Source organism: Vombatus ursinus, unplaced genomic scaffold, assembly GCF_900497805.2.
Source record: "Vombatus ursinus unplaced genomic scaffold, bare-nosed wombat genome assembly UNPS02014158.1, whole genome shotgun sequence".
In the NCBI taxonomy this organism is placed as follows: Eukaryota; Metazoa; Chordata; class Mammalia; order Diprotodontia; family Vombatidae; genus Vombatus; species Vombatus ursinus.
Window position 1 is genome coordinate 8,190,839 of NW_020953936.1, and position 19,740 is coordinate 8,210,578.

Here is a 19,740-nt window from a genome sequence, read left to right on the forward strand (position 1 = left end):
AAGCACAGCAAGGCTACTGTTTCTGAGGACCTCCATTCATGATTCTGAATGTTTACATGTTTTCTCTTATCCAATGTGACTTTTTCTTTTCCTGTCTCAATATTAAAAGTCTTCCTTGTATCAGGTGAAGCTATTGTTTCTACATTTTTTAATCACTTACATGAGGTATCGTCCTATTTCCTCAAGGACGTCACTTGGCCGTGCTGCATCTGTCTGACAGTTTTATTGGGAGCCACCTTAGAATTTTTAGATTGTTTCATTCGTACCCATAGGGTACTCAGGCTGTTTGTCTAGGTTTATGTACTCATTCTTGCTACATGACTAACTCACTTCTTTTTCTAGTTGCATATTTGAAAAGCATGAAGGGGAAAGACATTTATTAATAGCTTACTGTATACAAACCTGGAGAAAAATGGCTCATATATTATTTCTCAGTATTGCCTTTTTATGCCTGTTGTTGTTTCTTTAAAGGTATTCAGTGTCTGGTTGGGTCATAGATCCCCATTTGAATGAAGTAGAATTATCCATGATATTCCTCTACTTGCTAAGGCAATGCCACAGAGGTGATAGAGCAAATATAGTGTAGCAGAAAGAGCTCTGGACTGGTAGGCTTATGTTTTAATCTTGGGGAAGGTGAGAGAGAAGATAAAAGGGAACAAACATTGATTATGTACCTACTCTGTACCAGGTACTGTGCTAAACGACAAATCTGGGAGATAGTTGCTATTATTATCCCCATTTTACAGTTGAGGAAACTGAGGCAGCGGATGTTAAGTCACTTGCCCAGGGGTCATATGGCCAATGTGAGGCCTAATTTGAATTCAAATATTCTTGGCTGTAGGCCCAGTGCTCTGTCTACTGTACCAACTAGCTGCCTGTAGTTAACTCAGTATAACCATAGATAAATAATTTCATCTCCCTTAAAATATTAGCACACAAACAAATGGTACCCTTAACCCTGGTGGTGGGTATATTGGAATTCCACCCAAAAGAGCTTGTTAATGTAAATGAATCTCCATTTAGAGGAATATGTATCAGAGGAATATCAGGAATATGTATTTTGGCTGGTATTTTCTTACTACTCTTAGTGACAACCACGTTAGCCCTTTTTCTCCCAGGTGGTCCACAGGGCATGAAGATGCACTTGTTCAGTACTGCTGCAGCTGCCTGCCACTCACCACCCTTCTTTACTTTGGATATTACTTCTCCATTCCAAACTATCATAAGGCTTGGGGGAGGGAGTAGGGACAAGTATTACTCAGCACGAGGAAGAAACTTATAGAAGAGGTATTCTCTTCTACTTTCCTTTTTCTCACAGATCTCTTTGGTCATTGTTTTCTTTGAGGAAGTGTTGGTGATTCTTTTGTTTCTTCTCTGTTCTAGGTCCTGAGTCTGTTCCTCCTTCCCTTGTGAAAGTAGCAATGAAACCCATAGCAACTGTTGGAGAAAATCACCAGTACCCTCCTGTGAATTGGGCTTCCCTTCTTTCCCCTCTTATGAGACTGAACTTTGGTAAGTATGCATTCAGAATACCATGGTCTACATTCCATGCAGTATGACCTGACTAGTGAGATATGTGCTAGGCCTCATTGATGGTCATTGGTGGCTTTTTAGAACTGTTGAACTTGTTCCTTTCCATTCCTGGATAGTGGTGACATGATTGTTGTTATTGTTTAAGGAATTTCACTGATCTAAGGTAATACTCTACTGCATCGATTCACAAAGTATAGTCCAAAGACCCCTAGGGGTCCCCAAGACTCTTTTGGAGGTCTATGAGATTATAATAATACTAAGATATTTTAATTTCTGATATAGTAAATATTGATAGATATAACCCACAGAAACAAAATCTCTTTTTTGGGGGGGAATTCTCGATAATTTTTAAGAGTGTGCAGTTTGACAACTGCCACTCTAATAGGCATGAAAACCCAGGCCTAGTCTGTTCTATCCAGACTGGAGCTCTTAACCCTTTTTTTGTGTCTTGAGAGCCAGTCTTTTAGAGAATTCAAGAATACTAGGCAGAATGTTGGGGGCCACAGAGAAATTTTGCCCGAGGATAGTACTCCAGGGACTTGCCAGGTCTGTGCCTCCAAGTAAAGCAAAAATAAAAGTAAATTATCCATGGAGACATTTTGTACCTGAACTGTGTGGATTTGTGAACATTCCATTGCATTTATTTTCCCACAGAAACCTTTTGAGGGAAGAGAACTTATTACCAGAAATCTTATAATGTCACAATTCTCTGGGCCATCTCTGGATGTTCTTCTAGACTAGTGGTGTCAAACTCAAATAGAAATGGATCCCTACAGACTCCATGTTGACTTAGAAAATCAAATTTACATTGTGTGTGTTGTATTTTTATTTATTTTATTAAACATTTCACAATTACATTATAATCTGGTTCTGGTAGGAATTTTGTGAAAGGCAGCAATCTAGACCTAACTGTTCTTATCCTTTTTGTGTCATGGATGGACTTCTTTGGCAATCCAGTGAAGCCTATGGACCCCTTCTCAACATTTAAAAAAAATCCATAAAATAAAATACACAGGATTATAAAAGAACAAATTATTTTGAGATACAATTATCAATTAAAAAAATTTCCACAGACCATAGGTCAACAGTCCCTAAATTACACAGTAATTTTTTGGAGACAGTGTTGGAATATGTCTAATATTAGATGATTCAATTTGAGTCCTCAAATCTTGAATGAGAGCTGTTACAGCTTTAGTTTAAAACAAAATTCAGAGAAATGGAACTGAGGAAACAGCTGTGCTGATGTGTGAATCTGGAGGCTGTATTTAAGTGATTTCAGGCACAACCAAACCTTACTGCTAAGGAACCCTTTGGTATAGGATCAAGGTGTCAAACTCCTCATGGTTTAAGGCCAACATTTCTTCATTAAGCGTCTAAAACAATTTGGGGTTCAAGCTTCTTGATCTCATGGAATCCTTCTTGTTGGCAAGGAGACCCTGCCAGTTGTATATTGACTTGAGAATGTGCTTAAAATGGTTTCTTCTTCCATCCAAAAGGACCACTGGAATATTCATTTTAAATGATATTCCTTGTGTCTATGGGAATTAAAATTGTGTCTCATATGTTCAACTTGAAATGTCTTAAATCATTGGAGAAAATACTGTATTAAGAGTTTTTCTTCTCTTTTAGGTGAAGAAGTCCAGCAGTTATCCATTGAAATTATGGTGACCCAGGCACAGTCATCTCAAAATGCAGCTATGCTGTTGGGGATGTGGGTAGTACCACCTCTAATCCACAGTCTGAGTGTATGTAGTAAATAAGAGTTTGGGTGCCATCAAAGTTGGCATTTGACAGGCCTATCTTAAAAAAAAAAAAGATCAGAGGGTCCTCTATTCCCAGATGTTATGTAGCAGATGGAAAAATGATTGATTGACTCTGAATCTCCAACATGTAAAACATTATTATCCTAATTTTACAGCTGAAGAGACTGATGCTCACTCGGGTGATTGTGTGTGTGTGTGTGTGTGTGTGTGTGTGTGTGTGTGTGTGTATTGCCAATAATGACACAGATGATCCTCTAACTCCAAGAATAGTACCTGTTCTTTCCATATGCCTCATTTCTGTGGGGTTTATATTGCTGTCGTATATATGTCCGTAATCCATTATGAATTCTCATGGGTATTTGCATTTTTAGTCAGCAAAGGAAACATTTTACTGCATTCTTATTTATAAAAAACATAGAATTATACATATTTTACAACTAATTTATTCTCTTTTATTTCCTGTTTCTATAAAACACTGGTAAAATATTATTAAAAACAAATTAATGAGTGAGTGAAAATGGCACTCAGCACTGTGCTGCGGTCTGGGAATACAAATACAAAGTGGTGCAGGCTTGCCCTCAGGAGCTTCTGTTTTACAGTAATGGCTGATTCCACACTTATAAGGGAATGGGGGCCAGGAAAGGGAGCGTTGATCTGGAGATGCACAGGGATTGTGAGTGAAGCCACTGGGCACTTGACTGTCACGTCCTTTCTACTAGTAATGCTCATATTGATTTGATAGGCTAAGAGTAAGAGTTAGAAAGTAGGTTGGAACCAAAGCACAAGATGTTATGTGCCTTGTGTGTCAGAGGAGATGGCAGAATTGCGAAGTAGGCTTTAATTTCCTGGTAGATGGCTGAATGGGATGTTAAGGATGATTGGGCTCCCTCTTTGCTCAAAGTAGATTCACTCACCCACCTACTCCCCTGTCAACCAAGGACAGTTTAGCTGTATAGCATAGTTCCAAAACTAGTAGGGGTGAGGAGGAGGGGCATTGTCTCTAGAGAGTTGATCTGTAGCAGGGTAGAAGGAAGCAGTGAGAAAACAAATAGCAAGATGCCCAGGGAGGCCCTGGTTTTCCAGTGGATGACTAAACGCAACATGAGGTGTGGCCTGGGGCCATAATTCTATCTTTCCACAACAAATTAGAGAATTTTACATCTGGAAAGAAATGTCCTCTTATAAATTTGCAAGTTCCACCCAATATGCTAGAGACCTTCTTTGCTTTCTCTTGACATTAAGAGGGTATTAGTGAACTATTCTGCCAACTCACTTGTCATCCCTTGCCTTTGCCATGTGAACAATCCATCTTTTCTTCCTATCATACATTTCCTTGATGACATCTTTTACTTTTCTTTTTTTGAAGTTCGTTATTGGTCCTATGTTGCAGCCTACCAACACCTACCATTACCTTTCCATTGCACAGTGTGATATTTATCCTAAATTCCAAAGAGACTAGCATATTCCACTTCTTGTTACCATACAACAACACTGGTAAATTGTTCATATTAAAAACGCGTGCCTTTGTAGGCAGTGACAAAATAGTTTCTGAGAAACCTGGGAAGACTTGTATGAACTGATGCAGGGTGAAGTGAGCAGAATCAACAGAACAGTTTATATAATAGCAATATTGTTAAAAAAGAAATTTTTTTTTTAAACTTAAGAACTCTGATCAATGTAACAACCAACCACAGTTCCAGAAGACCATTGGTGAAGCATGCTGCTCATCTCCTTTCAGAGAAGTAATGGACTCACAGAGCAGAATAAAACCTACATTTTCAGACACAAGCAGAATTTGTTATGCTTGACATTATGCATATGTGTTAGAAGGGTCTTGTGTTTATTTTTCCCACCTCGATTAAGGGAGATTTCCAAGGGGGAAAAAAAGAGAGTAATTGAATTCTTTTAAAATGCACAGATAAGAACAGTATAAAGGCTGGAAAGAAACAGATAATCAGTATAGCTTTTCAAGTTAATGTTGAATTTATCATAAACCTATTAAGAAAAGCAAGCTGTATGTAGTTGAGATTTCCAATTTTGTATATACTCTTTTCCTGATGTACTTTGCATATATAGAAATGTTCATTTTGTTTGGTGTTTAGATTCAGAACTTTAAAAAATTTGAAAACAACAACAACAGATATCCATGGGAAACTTGTGGGGTGCAGGGGAACATTAAAGGAGCTTTGTAATTTCCTGAAAGTAATCCAACCTAGTCTCCACTTCCTGTCCTGTACTCTTTCCCGACTATATTACATATTGATAGACTCTTTAGGCTTTCTCTCAAAATGCAGGTTGTAGTCTGGGCTACATTCTTTTTTTATTATTAGTTTATTTTGATTTATCAACAATCACTTCCATATACTTTTGACTTTAAAATTTTTCTCCCCTTTCCTCCCAAGATGGCGCACAATCTGATATAGGCTATACATATACATTCCTATTAAACATATTTTCACATTAATGATGTTGTAAGTAAGAATTAAAACCAATAGGAGAAACCCCCAGAAAGAGGAAACAAAACTCAACAGAAGAAGGACTACATTCTTTATCTACTTATATATGCTTTCTTGTGTGGATAGTAAGACCCAGCTCTTCTGAGCCCTTCTGACAAGAGGTTCTGCAATGTCCCAGGGCTTGATGCAACCAGTGCACAGTTATTTTGTAAATAGGACAGTGTATATGACCTCACTTCCACAAAGAAATCCACTTCAATATGGACATTACACTGCATCTCTGAAATTCAGTGGCAAACATCTTAGATAAGTATATATCTCCCTGTTTTATCCTCATCTGAAGATCACTGAACAGGCTTATTTCTGTCATTATATCTTTTATTTCTGTCATTATATCTTTTCTGTAATTATATCTTTTAAGGAATTTCTGTCACTATATCTTTTAAGGAATTTTGAACAACTTTGATGGAAGGCAGACGCATTGTTAGAAAAGAACCCTTAAAGCATTACTGCTACTGAATCAAAAGGTTTTTCATGCTCAGTGAACAATAACCACAATGACACTTTATGTTTTCTGCTTTTTCAGTAAATTTAAAAAATAATTAAGATGTGATTCAAGCTTTATTTTTTTCATACTAATATCCTCATCAACAGTGCTATCTGTAGATAGTCCTAAAAATTTTGTGTAGCTGATAGAGTAGGAATATAGAGTAGTCATTATTGATGATTTTTTGATTGTCTTTTTTTTTGGATAAGATCTAAGATTTTTTATCCTTGCACCTTTGGTGTGTTCTCTTATTTTCCATACTTCACATCATTCACTTGATCCTTCAGTGCTTTCACGGTCTCCTCTAGCACTCTCCTCTTCTCTGTATCCTAGGTCAAGTTCAGCTGCCCTTTTGATCTTTCTTCTCTTTCATAATATTTCTTCATCCCCTATGTGCACATTCAGGCCTGTACAGTTAGGGTCCAAATTATGGTTCCACTGTCCATTATGGTGAAATCAATTTGTTGTAGTAATCATTACATATCTCTTCCGTCTTTCTATTTTTTATCCTTCAATTTTCATCCTGAAGTACTCTTAAGATGACTTAAGTTCTATTTTTTGCCAACCTCTCTTTAAACTGGGTTTATCTAACACTGTTTCTGTTAATAAACAACCACATCTCAGTAAGTAGTCTAACTCTTCCTTGACTAAAAAGCCCTTCCTCAGTGTTCGTTATAAGTCTTGGAGGATGTCTTTTCCCTTTCTTTTTTTTAACCTGTCACTTAGCACAGTACCTGGACATCTAGCTTCTATTTGAGGACCTGTAGTGATGGGGAGCTTACTACCTTATGAATAATTGGAAATATTTCTAAATGCTACACATTGGGTTCACAATATTTCTGAGAATGTAAGTTCCAGTACTTGACACAGTGTCTTCCAAATACTAGATGCTCAACTAGTGTTTGTTTAAACTAAGGACAGAAATGCAAACAATGTTTTAGTGGCTAGTTTTCATATCAATACTCAGCTGCAAAATATGGATATAGTAATGGCATTCTCCAGCTTCTTTTGCTATTAAGATTCATCACATTTTTTTTTCATAAAATGTCAGAGCAGTTGAAGTCACATAGGTTATTTCATTTGCATGCTAAAATATAATTTGATCTTATTTATTATTTTGTTGTTTATTATACAATGTTATATGTGTTATATGTAGCATGTAATTGTATATCAACATTTTTATTTTATATTTTTTGGTTGCTAAAATACAATTTAATAATCTGATTCCAGAAAATTTAAACTCTTTATAATTAACAGTTATGCTTTCAGTTAACTTTGTGGGTTTCAAGTTCTAATGGCCAGGAGGAACTAGATTTCAACTTCCCTTAAAGACCTTTTGAGAAGGCAATTTATTAAACTCTTTTTCTAATCTTGACAGAGTTTAATGGTTGTTGATATCTATTAAGGCCTTAGGTAGGAGGATTGGAGAGTATCTGCTAATTTCTTAATACTAGTGCCTTCTGTCTGTTGATTATTTCCAATTTATCCTGTATAGTTCTTCTTTGTACATAGTTTATAAGTTTGACTGTGAACCCCTTGAGAGTGGGGAATGTCTTTTGCCTTTCTTTTTCTCCCTATCACTTAGCACAGTACCTGGTAAATAGCAAATGCTTAAATGTTTATTGACTTAACTGACCTTTTGATCAAAAGTCAAAAAAAAATAATCATAACTAGAGAAAGCATTCCTTCCTTCCATCTCTTATGAAACTGAATGCTCCCTTGTTAGTTGAAATGTACTTTGCTGTTCCTAAATGTAAAAACTTTACCTGTCCTCCATATGCAGGAATTATAATCATCTGTATCTAATCGTTTTGTATAAAGTCATACAAATCTTAATGCTTAATTTTTAGAAACTATTTTAAGGGAATAATGACTGGATAGCATCCTAAGGCAAGCAGCCTTTATCCCTAGTAGTTTACTAATCATTCTGAAAATATATTTCCAAGTCTTTTCTAATAGTTTTTAATGGCGAAGGAGACATAAAAAAATCTCATGGGTATGGGATTTTTAAAAAACTTCATTGTTTTCCAAACATATCTAGCCTCAAATGCCAAAATGTCAGGTTTTAACTTGTGCTATTGTGAGTTCTTGTGTAGAAGAGTGATGTAATGGTAATCTAGAAAAATTGAATCTGGTGTCACTATACAGGACACTTGACCTCTTTGCTGGAGGTCAAGGGAGAGAATAGAGAAGGGAAGATCAGCTAAAAGACTGTTGTTACATCCACCGTAGGCAGATTCTCCCTAGAAGAGTTAGCTGACGACTTCATTTGTCTTCTTTGGCAAGAAATTAAATGTAGTGTAATCCGAGGAGCTCTGCCTAACTTTAATTAAGAGTCTCTTCTTGTGAGCTATCAACAAAATCTACTACCAAAAAACCTCATTGAGTCAACATTGGTTTGTTCAGAGTTGTTAGAAAGGACAGCTGTTCCTTAGCTGACAAGATATCTTATTTTTCTTTAATAGAAACAGTAGATGGCTCAAATACTGCTGGGTCAAAATCCATTTTTTCTAGATCTGTATGTTTCAATTTAAAGAGCAAACACTATTGTCTGCGGTAGTATTGCTAAAGAGAAGAAGCAAACTGTAATAGAAAGAATGTTTTGGAGTATCTAGGTGCCCCAGTGGATAGAGTGCTGTTCTTGGAGTCAGGAAAACCTGAGTTCTGATCCAACTTCTGATACCTACTTGTTGTGTGACCCTAGGCAAGTGACTTAACTTCTTTATCTCAGTTTCCTTATCTGTAAAATGTGGATAATAATAGCACCTTGTTGTGAGAATCAAATGAGATAAAAATTGTAAAACACTTAGCACCAGTGCCATGCCTGGTACATACTAAGTGCTATATAAACATTAATGATGATTATAATGACCATGACAACCAAAGACTTGAGTTGTGTAGCCTTTTCCTTTCCAGGGAATTTTTTTTTCATGGAAGCATGGCCTTTCCAAACTAAAGAGAATATCCACTTCTGTGTTCTTTGAGAAACAATATTTTATTTCCTTTTCCATTTCCATTTTTTTTTCTCCTTTTGGAGACTAGGTCTCCTGGACTCTCCCAGGCTAGAAATTCACAGGCACTTTAATTTGATCTTTTTTTCTATCCTAGGCTGGTTTGACATTTCTAAGGCAGCCTGGTGGCACTCTGCTCCTATGTGGCTCTCACTCCCTTAGTATGGATACTTCATAAGCTTTAGCCCTACAGCTGCTTAGAATTTCTGAACTCAAGTGATCCACCAGCCTCAGCCTCCCCCAGTAACAGGATTACATATGTACTCCACCATACCTGGCTATAACACTGTTTTATTCCACTGGCCAAAAAGAGCGTATGTTTAAAGCTGAGTAACTCGTAGCTAAAACTGTTACACATACACACACACACACACACACACACACGTAAGTCAGTATTACTAAGAGATAAAAAACAACTATTACCTATATCAGTGACTCCATTGATTTTTGAAACTGTGGGGAAAACTAAATCCAAACAATAGGAAGACTGTTTTGGAGATATTCGTGTTGATAGACAAGAAGAGCCACGAACTTCTGTGACTGTTCATTGCATCTATTAGCTGACAGAATGTAGGGTTCTGTATAGTATAGGCCTTCGACTCTGATCTTTACTGTTTACATCAAGTGCCCTGTTTTGCTTCCAGCTGAAAACCAAGAAGTACCTTTTGGTGTCTCTGCCACTGTGGATGAAACATGTTTCTGAGGACCAGCTTCAGGTTTTCACTGAAGTGTTTATGGTGCAGCTTTTTGAAGCTACTCCCACTGTCCAGAATCATGAGTTATGTCAGAGTGCCTTACAGGGACTTAGCCAGGCTATGAAACTGCCCAGTCCAGCTCAGTACCTCTGGAGTCTCCTCTGCTGTGCTACTGAGAAAATCTTTGATCTTTTGCCAAATGAGATTCGGGTAAGGAGCAAAAATATTTGCATTCCTTTATAATTTATATTTAGGAATTTTTTTTACAGCCTTTTTGGCAAGGCGAGGAGGTAAATGTTTTAAGAAAGTGGGTGGGGAATTAATGAGAAATGGCCACATTCTTTTCTTTACTGGGAGTGTTTTCTCTTTCAAGATCTGAGTTGTCGAGGTTTTAAATTTAGAACCATGGTTTTGTGCAGACTGGACATAGATCATCCGGCACTGAGCCAGAGAATTCACTCAAGGTCTCTTTGCAGTATAACTGACTTTAGAAACGAAATAGAAAAGACTTCATATGAGTCTACCTAGAGAATATTCAGGCAAGAATATTTCCATAAGTATGCATATTTTAAGAAATTTCAGAAGGAAGAACACTATCAAAATAGTGGTAGGCTGAAGACACACCTATATCTTGGTTTCTTTAGATTGACAAAAAAAAAAATGCTCACAGATGACAGAAGCCATTTTCTTGAGATGTCAGAAATATAAAAAGGAATGAAAAATATCAGAACCCACTTATTTTTTCTCTAACTGCACAATGGGTGCAATTAAAAAGCAGGATTATCATTTCTCTTGTATTTCATTAAGGTGGAAAATCTTAACAGATCTCTTCATAGGTACAAAGGAATTCCAAAAAGACAGTAGTTTTTCTCTTATTTAAAAGATTTGAAATAGACTTGTTCTCCTAGTGCCTAAATGCATTTTTATATGCTTGGAATTTGTTTGCCAGAGAAGTGATGTTGACCTGTATATCAATGCAGCAAAATGCCTTTCGGAAATGACAGATGCTGAGGTAGATCGCATCGCCCATATTACTAAGGTAATGATATCAGAATCTTACTTTGGAAGTAATTTTTTTAAATTTATTTTTGCTGGTTTGAAGATTCGAATTGGTTAATCATTGCAGTGTGTGCTCTTTTTGGCTGACACCAACTTGCTTCCAGTCTCTTAAGTGAATAATTTCAAAGTGGCTTCAGTTTCCAGTTTGAATATAAGAATCTAGATTCATTAGCCTGATTGTCCTCAGGTTAGTCAGAAGCCCCAAACATTTTAGAGACATTTATGTTCAAAAATAAGCATTAGGTACTTGGTGTTGTTTCTAAAAATAATTTTATTATCAACTTAAGAAGCAAAAATCAGTTAAACTGAAAGAAAATTATAGATGCATCTATTAACTCTCAGCTATTATAATTTGTTAAACATACTCTGTAAACTTTTAACAAAATAGCACCAGCAACATTTTGTTTGCTTATGTCTCCCCTTTCGTTCTCAGATTTAGTTGCTACTGTTATTTTTTATATAGTTGTAGTCAATGTGTACATTCTGAGTCTATATTCTTTGTTCTGTGACCCTTTGTATAAGTCTTTTTGTGTTTCTGAAAGTTCTTCATGGAGATCATTACTTATGGTGCAATAATATTCTATTACATTGATAAACCGTGGTTTATTCTGCCATTTCCTAGTTGTTGGACATAGAAGTTGCATTGAGCACTTTGCAAGGACACAAAAGAAATAGGAGATGCAGCCTTGTAATTTTGTTAGAGGTGTGGTGTCTAGAGCAATTCCTGGCCGTAAAAGGCCTTATGGTTGGCATGTTACCCATTTAGATCCCTAGAGTACTATTAGCACATGACCACTACAGTGGAGTAAATGGCCCAAAAGAGTTATTGTGCGCTTCTGAGAGCCTGTTGTCCTGTCATGCACTGGGAACACTAAGGCCCATTATTTCTGGGATGTATTTATCAAATGTTCTCGCTAATTAACCTCTGAACACATTTATAATATCTACGAAGAAAGATAGTGCCCACCGTCTCTAATGGACAATTTTAGGAGAAGACAGAAACAGGCAACGTAGCCTCCTGCCGGGAATAAACTATCCTAGCATTTGGAGTGGTGGCCAACTTTGGAGTCGGCCCCTCTTCTTTTAGCCTAGCCCTTGGGGGCGCAGCAAACACAGAGATAGATTAAATTAATGGTAACTAAACGATTTGCCGTTTTCAGAACAACATAAAGAAGGCTGCCTTTGTCAAAGTGTATTTAGTCTCTCAAGGTCGATTTCCCCTGGTGCACTGGAATGATGTGATTGAGGCCGCAGTTCGATGTCAAGACAAAAAAACAGTTGCTTGGATGATGTTGCATGGTTTATATCATGCACGGATTATAAGCCATACAAACACAGGTGAGGGCACATTGAAGCAAAAGAAAGTTTATTTGTTTTTAAAGGGAGAGGGTGGGTGATGGATCCCCCTATCATCTGTTTTAAATTAATTTGTATATTGTTTCTTTATCTTAAACTTACTTAAAGAAATACTTAGTCCTTTGGAGAAAAGGTTCAGGCTTCTCATACATGGGAGGATTTCATGAATTTTTGATGGCCCCAGATTATATTTCTTTATTAAGTCAAGTCAGCAAGCATATATTAAGTGGCTATTCTGGGAGGTATTGTGTGAAATGCTGGGGCTACAGATAGAGGCAAAAACAGTCCCTACTTTCCAGGAGTTCACATTGTAATGTTGCAGATGACTATGTTCATGTAAGTGACATACAGGGTAAATTGGAGGTAATCTCAGCAAGGTCACTAGCATTGAGACTGGGAGAGGACTCTCGCTGAAGGTAGGATTTGTGCTGAAACTTGAAGAAAGCCAGGGAGGCCAGGAGCTGGAGACAAGGAGAGAGAACTCTCCAGGAATGGAGGACAGATTGGTCATACTAATTAGGTAGATTAGTAAAACATCAGCTAGAAAGGAACAGTTATTTTCAATTCATCTGAAACCGTGCTGAATTGAGTCAAGAGACTGGGTTTCCTGTAACAGCTGTAGCATGTCCTAACTATGTGACTGTAAATAAGGAACTCACTCACCTCTTTTAGCCTGTTTCATCATGAGTAGAGTGAGGGGGATATTACTTGTATCACCTGCTTCGCAGGGTTATATTTTCTAAATCTTGGAGCACTATAGGAATGTACATTTTTATTTATGATCACTATTCAGAGCATTGTATCATTGATTGGAGAGGCATATGTGAAAATTGACAAAACCCCAACCTTTGGGGAGCTGTCAGGGAGAAGCAGTGTGATCCAGAGGTGAATGCTGGACGTGGGGTCCAGAAGCCCTGGGCTGTGTGTCCATGAGCAAGTCACCTAACCTCTCTTGTCCTCAGGTTCTTATTCTCTAAAATGAGAAGTTGGGATTAAGTGACCTCCATATCTCTTCCAGATCTGAATCTATGATCTCAGTCTTCTTTGAGGCCCCAGTCTTTTCTAGGATTAGAAGTAGAAAGTATCCATGTGAAAGGCTTTCAATTTTTGATTGTGGTTTGCTCTACAGGCCCAGTAAAGTTCTAGTTTATCAGATGATAATACTAATATCGAGACAGCTAGGTGGCATAGTGGAGAAAGTGTTGGACTTGGAGGGAAAAGACCCGAGTTCAGATCCTGCCTCAGAAACTTGCTTAGGACCGTGAGCAAGTCACTTAAGCTCATTCAGCTTCAACTTCCTCATCTGTAGAATAGAAATAATAAAGCCACCTATCTCACAGGGTTATTGTGAAGATCATAAGAGATAATGTATGTAAAGCATTTTGCCAGCATGTAAGTGCTAGCTAGTATAAGCTAATTATAGAATTCTATATTTATAGAATTATAAGCTAATTAATGAAAACTTAAATTTGCGTACCATTTTATTGGTTGCAATGCACTTTATCGTCTTATGTGAGGATCAAATGATTCTCACGACAGTCCTGTGAGAGTAGCCAGTGCAAGTGTTATTTTCCATGTTTAACAGATAAGGGAATTCAGAGAGGTTAATCGATTTACCTAGAGTTGCAGAGATAGGAAGTGACAGAGGTGGAATGATAAAAGCTAGCTCTCCCGGCTGTGGAATTGAGGACTCTTTCTTCTGTGCCTTAGAGCAGATAGCCATTTACCCTCCCCTTTCTGAGCTGGTCATGTACAAACTGGCTCTGCTTAGCATTTTATGTTTTCAAACCTTGAAGAGCTTCCATTGCTACATGGGCTGTTGGGGGTTGGATTTTTTTTTTAAATTTATAAAGCAAGCAGTCTTATCAAAGACTGCTATCGAAGTGATTGGTATAGAATCTGACTGCCATATGATTGACTCATAAAATGGGATGCACCTTCTAAAATGTCCAAATGTGCATCAGATTTAAACCAAATGGTTTTTTTTTTTAGACAAATATAAGACATGGATCATCACATGAGTAGAAGGTACTTACTTAATGCAAAGAGTTCTTCTACCTTCCCTGCCATATGTTTCTCTTTTAATAACTCCTGGAGCAGGAGATCTTAACTTTTTTTAGTCTTGGATCCCTTTGTAAGTACAGTAAATCCTAGGGACCACTACTGAGATGAACATTTTTAGATGCATAAAATACATAGGGTTACAAAGGAAGACAATAACATTGAAATACAGTTATCAAATATTTAAAAAAAAAAAAACAACTTCATAGCTGCCAAGTAAGGAACCCCTTTCTAGACTTAGCATTAACATTGGGAATGGTTTAAGCAAATAAGAGCGACCTAGAATGTCAGAGACTAAGTCTCGTGGTACTAAACAAGTTCTTTATGCCTTTCTTGTCTCAATTTTCTATCAGTTACAAATGTATGGGGCAGAAATCAGCAAATGTGATTACAGCGCGCTTTGGAAGATCTGAGGGGTTTAATTTTGTTAGTATAAGTCTTGAGCTGCCAGCTGTGGCATTCAGGAATGACATTAAAGCTGGTAGCTTTTTTTTATGAGACTGACAACAATGTCTGTTTTAGTGCTTACCCAATGAACTTGTAATAAAATTCTGTATTTCTCACCTAAAAACAGACATTTATTAGCCAAACAAACACAGTAGACATCCGTCACATTGGAATATGAGGGATATATAATTCATGCAGTGTGGAGAATTTCCAGTGTGGGAACTCCCTATGCCAATGGAGATGTTACCTATGTATGAGATAAGTCCTAGGGAGTTGTCTTAGGCACAAAGAAGTTAAGTGACTTGGGCAATGTCACATACCTAATAAATGTCACAGGCAGGCCTTAAATGCGCCAGCAGTCTTTATCTACTCAGCCATTTTGTCTCTACAGGCATTCCTTATAAACATACAAGAAAGTGGCTGAGCAACTCATCAAAAGACCCAGAATGACTGAGTTCTTGGAAAAGCTGGCTGAGCCTGAGAAGTCTTTGTTGTCTCCAAGTCATTACTATAAAAAAAGAAAAAAAAAAACCAGACTCCATGCTGGTGTTTTTGCTATTCATTTCCCCTGCAGTAGCTGTTTGTTTTGTTTGTTTGCTAAAATGAATGAATTGATCTTTTTTAACCCCAGCAAGGTTTTGACTCCAAGAATCAAGTTTTACTGCTAGTGAAAGAGTACTTTGATTTTATATATATATATATATATATATATATATATATATACACACACATATACACACACATATTTTTTAACACTGAGGAAGAAATGTCAGTAACTTAATTTCAACTCTAGCGTAGCATTAGTAGCAGTAGATTTAAAGAATAAATTAGTTAACAGAAGCCAAGCCAACCATCTTCCTCAAACATGAATAACAAAACCCTGATGTTCACAGTGTCAAAGAAATATCTTTTGTTCCATCACAGGTCAACACTATTACAGTGAGAACTTGGGATTGTATGATGGAGTCCTCACCAGGTGTTCCTCTTTGGTTACCATGGTTATTACTGCTCTATTTTGCATTTCAAAGGAAAACTGTTACCCATATTCCTAGTCAGAAAATGTCCTTGTCTTTTCAGGAGTGCTGAAGAGAATGGAGTGGCTGTTGGAACTGATGGGTTACATTAGAAACGTTGCTTACAAGTCAACATCTGTTGAGAATGTGGCTCTTGAAGAGGTACAATGTATAGAAGTAATTTGTAGCTTCCTTAAAATTTAGGGCTTGTATTTGTGCTCCAAAGAGAGAATGTTTAATGCCTTGTTGCTTTTATTTTCCTCCTGCCTTTTATTTTTGAAAAACAATAGTGCCATCATACTGCTGCCAGAAGAAAGTGGGTGTTCTCAGTGTGCTATTTAAATTATCCAGAGCTGCCTTTTGAAAATCTTTTAAATGAAACAGACTTCCGGGCCTCTGGTAGGACAGCAGCACTTACTGAATAAAAGGAGTGAGAGGCCAAGTCTAAAGTCTGTGCACCTGACAAAGGCTTAGGTGGTAGGTGCACAGGGATAGGGGATTTACCCTTTGCTGGGTTTCTTAACATGGATAGAAGAAACAGATTTGGATCTGTGTTCCCCCTTCCCCAGATAAAATGCAGGCAACTCTTTCTCACTTCTTGTCATTCCTCTTACTCTGCTCTCCTTTGTGCAGTTTTATTAGCATTTTTACTCTTGGTAAAGTTCTTTGGCATCATGTTTGCTGAGTGGGTAAAGACCATGTACCCTAGGATATTCTTTTGAGCCAGTGCCTGGATTTCCTGTGGAGTTCTTTGTCTGTGTTCTAAATTTCCCCAAGTGATACTAGGTGTTTTCTAGAGATCAAAAAAAATTTCCTTCCCCCCCCCCCCAGATTTGGCTTATTTTCATTTTTTTTTTAAATCAAAATAGCTCTACTCTGGGGGGAAAAAAAGCAAGTCTTATTTCTCACTCTGCCTTGCAGTCATTGGAAAATTTTTTTCACAAAACATCTCTCTAAATGTATCATTAGCTTTTTTGTAACTTCTAATTAAGCAACATTTCACTGGGATGCCCAGGTCTTTTTTTTTTTTCTAAGGAGAAGTGAACCCCTAAGATGTCTTTATTAACAGAGCTTGTGTTTCCTTAGCCTTGGAAATTCCATTTCCTCTATAGTTGAGCCCCTTTTTTGTGGATGGTGAAGGAAAATGGTGAGCTGGACAGTTTGGGCGGGCATGTGTGTGTGTCTCTATCTTTTGAGTTGCTGAAACACTTGACCCAATTTGTGCCTGTTTCCTGTTTAGGCTATCAACTTCCTGTTGCTGCTTTTTGCAGCGTCTGTGGTTGCATGGGGTGACCACGATGCCCCTCTCCTACTTGGACTTAGTGCCAGCTGGTTGCCATGGCACCAGGAAGGAGGCGTGGCTGGGTTCTCTCCTGGTTATCTTGGCCAGAGTCCAATCAACAGGGTCACCTTGCAGGAGGCTCTTACCCTCCTTCCCAGCAGCATGCCGCTTCTGCTAAGCAAAGAGCCGTGGAAGGAGCAGACACAAAAGGTAAAGCTGAAAGTCATCTCCTCTTCAAGGCTGGCAGCCTTTTTTTTTCCCTCGGCAGTCACTGCTGGGGAGCAGCGCTGTGGTGGCCTAAATGAAACTTGGATCAAAGCAGAAGCTATACTATGCAACCTTCTCCCATTGCCAGGAAAATGTAGAGGCTCTGTGATCTGGGGTAAATGGGATAATAGAAAACATATTTTTGAAAAAAAAAAAAGGCAGCATCTATCTTGTGTGGTATTAAAGGCATATGCACACATGAGCATGCATGCTCACACACACACATGCACGCACATACTTAATCTTGAAACCTTAAGGTAGAAATAAAATAATATCTAGAAGAGGCTGGCAAAGATGGTGACATGAAGTGTTATGGCCAAGGCTGACTGCCGTAAGAAACTCTGCAGCAAAGAACAGCAGATGGAACAGTGTTGACTAAAACCAAAGAGTAACTCCAGTAAGCTGTTCCCTCTCCACTGGGGCTGTACAAGGAGACGGACTTGCTGGTGCTCTGGTTGGGGTGGGGTAGAAGCCTGAACACCTGTGAGAGCTTGCCCCTGGCCTAGAGGAGCCAGAGCAGGGGACAGAGACAGCTCCCAGTGAAAGTACGCCCAAGGGGACAGAAGTGGGATGGTTCCCAGGCAAGTCAGCAAGCATTTATTAAATGCCTAATATAGTAACACTGGAGATACAAAGAAAGACAAGCAACAGTACCTACTCTCTAGTAGCTCATCATGTAATGGTTTTGCTGTTGAAACTCTCTATAAGGGCTAAAAAACCAGCATCATTTCCAGTTTCTAGTCAGGGCCCCAGTAGCAGACAAAGCCCTTAAAAGTGATTTACCTGTAAGGAGAAAGTTACAGGGATAAGGGCATGTCAACAGTTGATAAATATTTATTAAATGCCTGCTATTTGCCAGGCACTATGCTGAGGTCTAGGGATATATATGAAAGATGGTCTCTGCCTTTAAGGAGCTTACAGTCTTATATCAGAAGACAATGCACAAAAGAAAGTTGGAGGGTAGGAGGTGTAGGGGAGGTGGCAGGTGTGGTGGCGAAGTCAAAATTCACAGGAGTCCTGCAGCCAGGTGGAAAATGAAGAGAAGTGTGGTCTGAGCTTCCTCCTTAAGGGGAGGCTTTGGAGCTTATGGTTCTGCCCTCTAGTCAGAGGGGCAGAGAGTAATGATGAGGCATAAGGACCAAGGCTGATTAGATTGCAAGTTGAGATTTTCCAGCTTCTTGGAGTGTGATGAAGAAATCAGAGGAGTTCTAGAGTAGTGCAGCCAGGTGGGAAATGAAACCAGTGAGAGAAGGGCAGAAATCAGGGACTTAGGCTGGGGGCAAGACCTTTCTCCATGCCCAAATCCTTGGACCTAGGTGAGCTGCAGAAGAGAGGGCTGAGGAAAACCAGGACCCTTCCATACCATTCAGAACTATGATGGGACAGTGGCATCTAAGTTGACAAAGGGATAAAACTGGGCCCTGAGCACCCCATGCAAGGGCACGAAAGGGGGCTAGAGCCACAGGAACTGAGCGTAGAAACATAAGTAAATAGTAAAAGACCTTCTAATCCAATAATGAAATACCGTGGACTAAGACAAGTCCAAGACATAAACCCAGAAGAAAAGAGATCTCCACAGGAAGTACAAATAGAGCATCAGACAAAAAGAAAGACTTGGCCACAAAGATCCCCAGAGTATATGGAAAAAACGAAGCAAGAGGTTAAAAAAAAAAAAAGAATTAGAACTCCTAAGGAAAGAGACTAGAATAAAAAGTAGAAAACCTTCCTCAGGTAGTCAAGTAGTAGACTTTCTGAAAAAAACAGAATGGTAGCAAGCCAACACAGTGATTCCATGAGACAACAAGAAATATTTGAACAAAGACAAAAGACTGGAAAAATTAGAACATGTAATATACCTGCCATCAAAAACAATAGTCCAAATACCTGGGAGTATACCTGCCAAGACTACATGAACATAATTACAAAACACTTTTTATTGAAATATAGTCTGATTTAAATAATTAGAACAATATTTATTGTTCATGGATGGGTGGCAGAGTCAATATAATAAAAATGTCAATTCTGCCTAAATGGATCTACTTATTCAATGCCATCTCAATTAAACTACCAAAAATTATTTTATTGAGCTAGAAAGAATAATAAATAATTGATGGAATTATGGAAGAACAAAAGGTCAAGAATATCAAAGGAATTAACAGAAAAAAATGCAAAGAAAGGAGGTTTGGCAGTATCAGATCTTAAACTATATTATAATGTAGTAATTATCAAAACTATCTGGTACTGGCTAAG

The 19,740-nt window shown here is 38.0% G+C and overlaps 1 protein-coding gene across 3 annotated transcripts in view; it reads left to right on the top strand.

Annotated features, from left to right (window-relative positions):
* FOCAD (focadhesin) overlaps positions 1-19,740 on the top strand; it is a 351,817-nt gene that overhangs the window by 319,515 nt on the left and 12,562 nt on the right. The window contains exons 36-42 of one of the 3 annotated variants that reach the window (XM_027859022.1): positions 1,384-1,512; positions 3,163-3,278; positions 9,955-10,215; positions 10,955-11,044; positions 12,225-12,402; positions 16,006-16,103; positions 17,182-17,433. In XM_027859022.1, the coding sequence (XP_027714823.1) occupies positions 1,384-1,512; positions 3,163-3,278; positions 9,955-10,215; positions 10,955-11,044; positions 12,225-12,402; positions 16,006-16,103; positions 17,182-17,433 (1,124 nt within the window). Of the gene's footprint in view, positions 1-1,383; positions 1,513-3,162; positions 3,279-9,954; positions 10,216-10,954; positions 11,045-12,224; positions 12,403-16,005; positions 16,104-17,181; positions 17,434-19,740 lie in introns of those variants that run through there. The other 2 variants (XM_027859023.1, XM_027859024.1) reach the window with 2 other exon arrangements.